Genomic DNA, 10,560 nt, shown 5'->3' on the forward strand with positions numbered 1-10,560 from the left:
AACTGTTTGCGGGCTTTCTTGTGCATCATCTTTAGAAGAGGCTTCCTTCTGGGATGACAGCCATGCAGACGAATTTGATGCAGTGTGCGGCGTATGGTCTGAGCACTGACAGGCTGACCCCCACCCCTTCAACCTCTGCAGCAATGCTGGCAGCACTCATACATCTATTTCCCAAACACAACCTCTGGATATGACGCTGAGCACGTGCACTCAACTTCTTTGGTCGACCATGGCGAGGCCTGTTCTGAGTGGAACCTGTCCTGTTAAACCGCTGTATGGTCTTGGCCACCGTGCTGCAGCTCAGTTTCAGGGTCTTGGCAATCTTCTTATATCCTACGCCATCTTTATGTAGAGCAACAATTCTTTTTTTCAGATCCTCAGAGAGTTCTTTGCCATGAGGTGCCATGTTGAACTTCCAGTGACCAGTATGAGAGAGTGAGAGCGATAACACCAAATTTAACACACCTGCTCCCCATTCACACCTGAGACCTTGTAACACTAATGAGTCACATGACACCGGGGAGAGAAAATGGCTAATTGGGCCCAATTTGGACATTTTCACTTAGGGGTGTACTCACTTTTGTGGCCAGCGGTTTAGACATTAATGGCTGTGTGTTGAGTTATTTTGAGGGGACAGCAAATTTACACTGTTATACCAGCTGTACACTCACTACTTTACATTGTAGCAAAGTGTCATTTCTTCAGTGTTGTCACATGAAAAGGTATAATAAAATATTTACAAAAATGTGAGGGGTGTACTCACTTCTGTGAGATACTGTAGGAAAACAGGGTGCTGAGGTAGCGAATAGCGAATTTAAGTGAATTTATTTTTGTTTATGTGTTCACGAAAATGCCACATAGTGGCATCCTTTAGTTTCCGAGCAGCAGATACATAGGTGACAGGACCTTCTGGTCTGAGAAGGAAAGCTCACCCCTCCCAGCGCCTCGCACAGCCGCAGTCGGTGACGATTCTCGTGCAGACGGCGAAGAGCCGCTATTGCTGCTGGATGTGACGATTTTGCGGTCCGGCATCACAGCATCCGATTCCTCCATCCGTCCGCGCGGCGCTGCACCTGCAACCAGCGCTGCCACTAAATACAATGGAAAGACAAGAAGGACGCAAAAACATCTAAACAGGCGCCTCTCCTCTAAAAGACAAGGTAGGGAAGCCTCCAGATGGGGAGTGAATGGATACCGGGTGTATTCTGCTTGTACTTCTTTGCATTTTACAGCATATATCTAAATGATTTTTTACAGAGCGAGAGCTTAAGCGTTATTATAAAGCTAAAAGGACTCAGGGGAAGCAATGGTTGCATCCAGCTGCTTGATGTTCTTTGAGATTCCATATGTGATAAAAGGATGCTGATGCAGGGATGCTTTTATAAGCAGTGGAACCCGCCTTTATTTAATATCAGCACTCAATAGGGCCCTCCCTTCATTTTTGATTTCCCACCATTGTAGGCTGTGATTCAAAATTATCTCAGTAATAGCCGGTTCCTATAGCCACTTAACCACTGAGGTAAAATCTTTAATATATCTTAATTTGATTCTTTGTTCTGAACAAAAGAACACCATGAGTCTTGAGACACTAACAGAGAAGTAATGCATAATTAAAGTGAACAATGGCTTTTGTGATAATTATTATTGGCTAATTTTCTAGTAATTTCTGTTATAATTGATTGTTATAATCTCTGATGTCTTCTTGAATGTCTATACACTGTAAAAAGTAATTTTAATGGGGAAAATAATGTACAAATGCTACAGTAAACACCTGTCAATTGGTTAAAATTAAAAATAAATATAAAAATTATATTTATATATAAAACAATACATGTAATTTTGCTGTAAAATACTAAAATAAGTAAATGTAAAAGTATGAATCACTGTATAATTTACTGATAAAATGAGCATTATACTTAAGGCAATATTTATAATTTTATGTTAAAAAATTCCATATTTTTTCAAAAGCATCTTTAATTCACAGGAAAAGAGGCATTCTCCCAGAATTCTCTGCACAGATCAGACCTGTTTATATTTGTTTTAAAAAGGGAGTTTTTTCTCGGAGAATTTATCCGAGTTTTTATGTTGCATTTATTTATAAAATATTATATTGGATGCACAATATATTGGCCACCATATCGGTATTGGCCGATTTATGTTCATTTTTAATGTTGTCGTTATTGTCCAGATAAAGAAATTTGTCCGATATATAAAAGTCGATAAATAATGAATTATTTCCTTCAGCTGAGACACTTCAGATGCGCACTGTTTGCTATGATGGTTTTGAATTGCTTGAAATATGATTGAAATCATATATAAAGAATTATCGGTATCGGCCAAAATTTTCATATCGGTGCATCCCTACTATTTATATAATATAATAATATAAATATTTAAATAGTTCAGTTATGTATGTTTTAAAATTACATAATTTAATAACACATGAGAAATTGCAAAATGTCATTCCATAATGCTTGTGACATTGTCACTTTTTTACAGTGAAGCTCTGTCAACCACAGCTGCTAGTTCTTTTGTAAATTTATTATTTAATATTTGAAAGGATAATGAGAATTCTGTCAGCATACCCTCATGTCGTTCCAAACATGTGTGTCTTTCTTTCTTCTGTGGTTCTGTGGAATATAAAAGAAGATATTTTAAAGAATGTTGGTAACCATACAGTTTTGGTTCCCATTGATGTCCATAATATAGACCAAAAAAAAAAAAAAAAATGCAATGGAAATCAATGGGAACCATTCTTCAGCATTCTTCAAAATATCTTCTTATGTTTCACAGAAGAAAGAAAATCATACACGTTTGGAACGACGGTAAGTATGATGGAAAGTAAATGCTGTACACTAAAAATAATGGTCTCAAAATGTGGTTTTCACAGCAAAGCCATAGAAGAACCAATTTGAGTTCCTCAAAGAACCTTACAGTGAACAGTTCTTAAAAGAACCATTTTTTCTTAGTGTGAAGAACATTTTAATAATCTAAAGAACCCTTTTCCACTATTAAGAATCATTTGTGCTGTGGAAAGCTTCTACATTTAACCATCAATGCCAACAAAGAACCTTTATTTCTAATAGTAGTGGTCTTTTTTTTGTGAACAGATATAGAGTATTACATTTAGTTGTTTTGTCTTTTTTTCTTTAGACTAGCTATACTCCTCATTAAATTTTTCTGTGTTTGTGTGTCATTTTAGACGGGAGGCAGAATGAGTGAAGAGGTGGCAGTTTCTCCCAGCTGGCTGGCTCAAGAAACCACGTGGGGCAGCAGTGGCGCGGGGAGCTTAGAGAACTTCACCATCGGAACGTACCCACCCGCGGTTGTCCTGCCGGCGAGGCCGCCCGCTGAGCTGTTGGTGAACCCGTGGGACATCGTGCTGTGTTCGTCCGGCACCCTCATAGCCTGCGAGAACGCCCTGGTGGTTTTGGTCATCTGGCAGAACCCGGCTCTGCGCGCCCCCATGTTTCTGCTGATTGGCAGCCTAGCTCTTGCTGACCTATTGGCCGGTTTGGGGTTAGTCCTGCACTTTACCTTCGCTTACCTGCTGCGCTCTGACTCGGCACAGCTTCTGACTGTGGGTCTGGTGGTGGCGTCCTTCTCCGCATCTGTTTTCAGCCTGTTGGCTATCACCATTGACCGCTACCTGTCGTTGTACTACGCCCTCACCTATAACTCTGAACGAACGGCTGCCTTCACATACACCATGCTTGTGCTTCTATGGGGAGTGTCAGTATGTCTGGGTTTGCTTCCTGTTACCGGTGTGAACTGCCTGGGCCAGGAGGCGAACTGCAGCGTGGTGTGGCCCCTTACAAAAAACAACGTGGTCGTTCTATCCGTGTCTTTCCTTCTGCTGTTCGGCCTCATGCTACAGCTCTACGTGCAGATTTGTAAAATTGTCATGCGACATGCGCACCAAATCGCCCTCCAGCACCACTTTTTAGCCGCGAGCCCTCACTACGTCACAACACGGAAAGGCGTTTCCACCTTGGCGATCATTCTGGGCACATTCGCCGCTTGTTGGATGCCATTTACAGTCTACTCGCTCATAGCCGATTACACATACCCACCACTCTACACATATGCCACCCTGGTGCCCGCCACCTACAACTCGGTCATCAACCCTGTAATTTACGCCTTCCGCAATCAAGAGATCCAGAAAGCGCTGTGGCTGGTGTGCTGTGGATGTATCCCTGCCAGCGTGGCCCATCGGGCACGGACCCCCAGCGATGTCTGATGTGCCTAGGGAACTGCACAGACCAGAGATTCCACTGGAACAAGACGGGGCGTGCTCGTCACCCGTTTATGTCTTCCCCAATTGTTATGTGACAACCACTGCCACACGATCTTTGCCTGATCCTGATCCGACCAGCTGCCACACCCTGTCCAGGAAAAATAGGGGCGGAAATGGATGTTGTGTGGCAGGCAGCTGTAAATATCTTGTACATATATGCTTTTGCATTTTTTGTGCTTGTTTTGGCTTGGCCACAGTGGCAGCCCCCCCGTTGCACGGGCTTTAAGGGAGAAGGAGGAGGGTGAGGGACAGCACAAGGCGGTCCTCTTGACTGGATCCCGAAGCTCATTCATCTCGTCCTGCTGTTGCTGCATTCAAGAACGTGCGCTGAACGTTAAGTAACCGCGGTGTGCTAAAAATAGATGAGGCGCTCGGTGATCCGCGCCTTGCGTCCTCCGAGGAAACCGACCTGGAGAACGAGAGGGAGGAAGAGAGAGAGGCGCGCTCTCTCTTCTGTTTGATTTAAATCTCAACCCAAGCGCGGCCGAATGTAAAATGTCCTCCAAAGCAGAAAACCATGAAGAGCTAAATACAATCTCAGAATGAGAACCACTCTATAAATAACCGTACCCGTCGATGCCTTTATTTTAGTTCGGAACGGATCCATCTCCGCATCCTCTTCCATAAATGCGGGATGAAAGCCACCGGGACCCAGGAGAAAGCGTTATGTATGTTCATTTAAACAGCCCCCTGTGAATAGAGGCTCACTTCAAAGAACTGTTGATTACAAAACGTGCATTAAGTGTCTGCGAGAATAAGAGGTCTGTTTATATGCAGCGACATGGAGGATGGAACCGAATGTATTTTCTACTGATTTGCTTTTAATTTGAATTGTATCCTCTTCCATAAATGCGGGATAGAATAGAGCACTACTCCTGTTAATAGGTTCAACTGGTAAATAAATACTACTGGATAATGGGATAGCTATCACACAATGGTAGCTCATAGCATTTTGCTTAAAATTTACATGTATTGCATTTATAAAGAAGGATGATTTGGCCACTTTCTTTCCACAACATTGCAGGCCCCGTTTACACTAGTGCGTTTTTGTTTTAAAACGGTGTTTTAAAATTAAAACAATCCTCGTCAACACTGGGGTTTCAGAAACGATCTCCGTCTACACTACACGGCCGAAAACCATGTCACATGACCGTTCATGCACACTGGGCATGCGCGTAAAAGTGTAAACAGTCTCTTGCGCATGTAGGCAGCTGCAGTATTGGAAAAAAAAATCAGAGTTTAACTGCAAAATGGCTGCTAAACATTACGACAAAGCCAGCAAAGATTGCAGTTCAGTCTCCATGTTATTGTTTACACGGTCGTCAAGGATACCTAGAGCGAACGTGGAAAGCCATGCCATCTATTTCAAAAGGCTCCGTTTTGGTCCGTTTATAACGCAACCCCGTGTTTTCAAATTAAAACGGGGTCAGCAGCGTTTCGAGTTTCGAAAACGCTGGCGTAGTGTAAACGACAGGCGTAACCGTAGCAAAACTTTTGCGTTTTAAAACGAAAACGCACTAGTGTAAACAGGGCCTGAGATAAATTAATTAGAGGGGTAAGTTGGAACATGAGTGAATCTCACAAGGCTTGTAGTTTATTTATGATATAATAGTTTTTTTAATCATTACTGAGATCATTCTTTTGATTTTGGGGTGAAATAAGACATGAAGTGTTCATGAAATTCATCCATGATCAATTATATTCTGCCAGCCAACTAAAAAGAGCATTCAGCAGATTTACAGTCAATATGATTTTTAGTAAACTGTTGAATCTCCTCAAACAGTCAACATGACAAGATTATAATGAGGAGAACAGCTGGCCTCTCAGAGCTGGCAAATGTCAGATGAGGGAGAATGTTATTATAAAATCTATCGTACTTTCATCACAACTGAGGCTGCAGTCTTGCTAGTATTATGAGCTGAAGTTCACCCTTGCTTTTTACCTTATGCCCTCCAAATGCCAACCAGCCACTATCCATTTCAGTGTAGTGGCAGAATCCATCAGCGAGCAATAACTACAGACAGAGTGTTTCATCAAATTATAGCAATATTCTGGCAGCAATAACAGTCATGCCCAAGCAAAACCAACACCTCAGCTAGACGAAAAAAACATCCATGAATAACTCACCACGAAAATACGAGTGGATTCTAAGAACGACTGACAAATGTACTTATTTCAACATCACCCGAATTATATTAGTGAATTTTGGAATTAAAAAAAAACAGAAACTGGACAGATGTCCCAATCCCTGCAAACATGTTCATAATCTCACTGCCTCGTGTTCTCTCGTCCAGAAAGTGACTGTGCCCTGCCTGTGGTCTTTTACGATATCTAACTATGAATGAAATCTCTCTGTACACTCAATGTGACCTACTCTGCAGTATGCATTTGCTTTTGCGAAACTTAGAGATGTTTATACGTGTGAGGAACGTGACGTGTAAGGCGTGACTGTTGGTGCATGGCCGCGCGTGTACGTGTGAACGCATGCATATATCTTCGTCTCTCCAGGGACAATGATGTAGTTGGGGGTAATAATGTATATTCCCCATAGACCTGCATGGGCTAGAGTGGCTACCAGTCTTCCCATCGCACCCTCTTTACATCGTGCCTGCGGGTCGGACACACCCTTGTGACCTTTTTTGCCTGAGTGACCTCTATACGATTCCACTGAAACAGCACATGAGCGGTAGCAAGCAGGTATGTGAGTTTTAATAGGGCTTAGCATGAAGATGATGACCGGTCTGTTGCAGGTCACATCTGACCTTTGAGGAATAATTTATTTTGCTATATTCATTGAAAGTCTCTATTTTCCCCCCTCAGTCTGGATTCTTTCAGAATTCCTGAGATTTTATTTTGTAATCTGATGCGCTGTACGGCCTCTTCTGAATGTATTGACAAAGACGTTCTCATCATTGCTATGGCATTCTACCGATCGTCTTGATCCTGTAAATAAAGCATGTGACTTTAAGGAGGCATGATGGCATTTCTCACCTGGTGTCATAGAGCGCTGCAGTGATGCGTATATTCGTAGGCCAACCTGGAATTTAACATCACCTTGGTTCCCTAGGATTTTTCCTTTGGCTGGTGGATTATTGCAGAAAATGAGCTCTGTAAAATTATCTTTATATGTGTTTATGATTCTTACACATTTTGTTCAGAAATAACAAAACTTTTATGACTTTTGAAGCCTAAATACAATTGCCAGAAATAAATAGCTAAACGTTTGACGTGTAAACGAACATCAGCGCCACCCTCTCTAATATCGCGCTTATGCCATGTCGTAATTACCATAATTTCGAGATGACAACACATGACATTCTACTCGGAACTGTTCACATCCTCGTAATGGGAATTATGCATTTCTATGTGTAACCGCTCCTATTTGACCTGCCCCAAACAGGATTCAAACCGGCGTCTCCGGCATGGGAGGTGCGCATGCTAACAAGGACGCTAAAGACCAGTCTCTAGCATGCCTCTTGAGATCAGGGGAGTGAGGTTTACTCACGCTGCTCTTACTAGCTGGCTTCCGTTACATTCATCCCCCTAAACCTCACTCCCATCTGGGTCACGGCACCAATGTAACCGGACTTGCTTGACCTGCTCTGAGCGGGATTCGAACCGGCGTCTCTGGCATGGGAGGCGGGCATGTTAACAAGGACGCTAAAGACCAGTCTCTAGCATGCCTCTTGAGATCAGGGGAGTGAGGTTTACCTGCACTGCTCTTATTAGCTGGCTCCCGTTACACTCACCCCCCCTTAATCTCACTCCCATCTGGGTCACAGCACCAATGTAACCAGTCTAGCTCAATCTGCTCTGAGCGGGATTCGAACGGGCGTCTCTGGCATGGGAGGCGGGCACGTTAACAAGGACGCTAAAGACCAGTCTCTAGCATGCCTCTTGAGATCAGGGGAGTGAGGTTTACCCGCACTGCTCTTACTAGCTGGCTTCCGTTACACTCACCCCCCGTTACACTCACCCCCCTAAACCTTACTCCCATCTGGGTCACGGCACCAATGTAACCGGTCTTGCTCGAATTGCTCTGAGCGGGATTCGAACCGGCGTCTTGCTCGAATTGCTCTGAGCGGGATTCGAACCGGCGTCTCTGGCATGGGAGGCGGGCACGTTAACAAGGATGCTAAAGACCAGTCTCTAGTATGCCTCTTGAGATCAGGGGAGTGAGGTTTACCCGCACTGCTCTTACTAGCTGGCTTCCGTTACACTCACAACCCTAAACCTTACTCCCATCTGGGTCACGGCACCAATATAACCGGTCTTGCTCGAATTGCTCTGAGCGGGATTCGAACCGGCGTCTCTGGCATGGGAGGCGGGCACGTTAACAAGGACGCTAAAGACCAGTCTCTAGCATGCCTATTGAGATCAGGGGAGTGAGGTTTACCCACACTGCTCTTACTAGCTGGCTTCCGTTACACTCACCCCCCTAAACCTCACTCCCATCTGGGTCACGGCACCAATGTAACCGGTCTTGCTTGACCTGCTTCTGAGGGGGATTTGTGAACTAGCATCTCCAGCATGGAAGGCGTTTACGCTAACAAGGACGCTAAAGACCACAGTCTCTAGTGTCGCTAGTGTGCCTCTTGAGATCAAATGAGTGAGGTTTACCTGCACAGCTCTTACTAACTGGACTCCATTACATATGGCAGCACTATCAATGCCTAAATGATTCTGCAGCAGTCAGGTGGTACAGCGGTCACGTGGTACAAGTAGGAGCTTTTAGAAAATTCTCAGCTTACAGGTTGTAATTACAAGTTCTACAAGGATGTGAAAGCTTTTTAAAGTTGAAATCTTGTAATTACGGTAATTATGACATGGCGTGAACACACCTTAAGCTTCCGATAACTGGTTCAGTCTTTATTTAAAAAGCATTTTTCCGTTTGAGTTAGAATAATTCGCAAGAGCATGAAAGCTGTGAAAGCGACTAATGAGCAGATGAGTTTACCTGTTTACCTAATGTTTATTGCCCCCGAAAAACTCTGTAGTCCCATTAAGCCACTTGTTAGCCTTTTTCAAAACAAGTAAAAGCTATATAAAAAATCAGAAGGGGGTATTACTAACTTGAAAATATCTTAAGCTTGTGTTATTCATACACCTTATTTCAGGCATTTAACCAAACACCCATTGATTTCAGGATGATGTAAGCGGAGGTGCTAAAATGCTAACTTGTTTCCGGGCCTACAAAAATACATCATCCCTGCTGCACTCTATTCTGCAAAAGTTAACCTTGGGCCACATTCCAGTGTTGCCTGGGCATGCTTGTCTACAGCAGATTGAGAGGGTTAATGCCTGATGCACATGACCGGGAGATTATCGCGTTGGCTTTTGGGGGTTAACTCTCTGACTAAAACATAATATCTCCGTCTGTTTTTGAAAAGAGCTTTGTAAAATGATGTTATCATGCTTTGTGCCTGGTCTCTGATGGATTTTCTACATGCAGATGGACGTTTGCCTATTGAATCCTTTATTTAAGTAGACTTGTATCCAACTGTAGATGATTGTGCTCTGAAATCCAATGTAAGAGCTTGAAAATGTCCAACTGAAGGGTGAAAAAGGGCTCGGATGGGAGTCTGTCTCCTGTTGTGGTTTATTTGAAGAGCATAGAAGAGGAAATCACCTCTGGGTCCCACCTCTGGTTTCCTGTCTTGTGAGGAAACTTTCTACATTTACAGTAAGACTCCTTCTGTACTTTATTTAGATACTAGAATCGAATTCTTGAACAATCTGAGGAGCAGTCGGGTGCATCGGTTTCAGCATCTTGTGTACATGTATGCGTAGTTTTAACTGTGAAATGCACTTTATTTTTTTGATGAGAAAAGGCACAACAAATCACTTATCTGCAAAACAATATTATAAGAATTATAATCAACATGCACTAATTAACATTGTATAACATTGTGTTAATGTGTTGTATATTTTTCCAAGGTGTTGGTTGTATACTTTTATTGCTTTGGTTAGTTTAATGAACTGAGAGATCTTGTTAATTTTGTATTAAAAAGAATGTGCTGTGCATTAAAAATATCCTCGCCTGGGTTTATTCACACTCGCACATCAATTGGCCGAGTGCCTCAAATCCACTGTTGCCATGGCGATCCCAGTCTCAGCTGTACTGTTTCCATAGAGACATGAGGCTCGGAATCAAAACTGTCCTGTTTCCATGACAAAGGCACCAGGGGGCAGGAACGGAGAGCGATTTAACATGATTCGTCAGATTTTTATTGTCGCGAGACTGTGCCAACTGCCACACACGC

General features: G+C 43.1%; 1 protein-coding gene across 10 annotated transcripts; it reads left to right on the forward strand.

Moving 5' to 3' along the window:
* The first annotated feature begins 833 nt into the window (after positions 1 to 833).
* gpr12 (G protein-coupled receptor 12) lies at positions 834 to 10,328 on the forward strand. 10 transcript variants are annotated; one of them, XR_007927916.1, is made up of 3 exons: positions 834 to 1,160; positions 3,203 to 8,477; positions 8,688 to 10,328. XR_007927916.1 is itself a non-coding variant. In XM_051882259.1 (2 exons), the coding sequence occupies exon 2, from the start codon at positions 3,215 to 3,217 to the stop codon at positions 4,238 to 4,240; it is 1,026 nt and encodes a 341-aa protein (XP_051738219.1). In that variant the 5' UTR covers positions 834 to 1,160; positions 3,203 to 3,214; the 3' UTR covers positions 4,241 to 10,328. The 10 variants fall into 10 exon arrangements, 1 of the variants encoding a protein (XP_051738219.1); XR_007927917.1 differs by having other exon boundaries at positions 3,203 to 8,213; positions 8,478 to 10,328; XR_007927920.1 differs by having other exon boundaries at positions 3,203 to 8,213.
* The last annotated feature ends 232 nt before the right edge of the window (positions 10,329 to 10,560 follow it).

Source organism: Ctenopharyngodon idella, chromosome 23, assembly GCF_019924925.1.
Source record: "Ctenopharyngodon idella isolate HZGC_01 chromosome 23, HZGC01, whole genome shotgun sequence".
Classification (NCBI taxonomy): domain Eukaryota; kingdom Metazoa; phylum Chordata; class Actinopteri; order Cypriniformes; family Xenocyprididae; genus Ctenopharyngodon; species Ctenopharyngodon idella.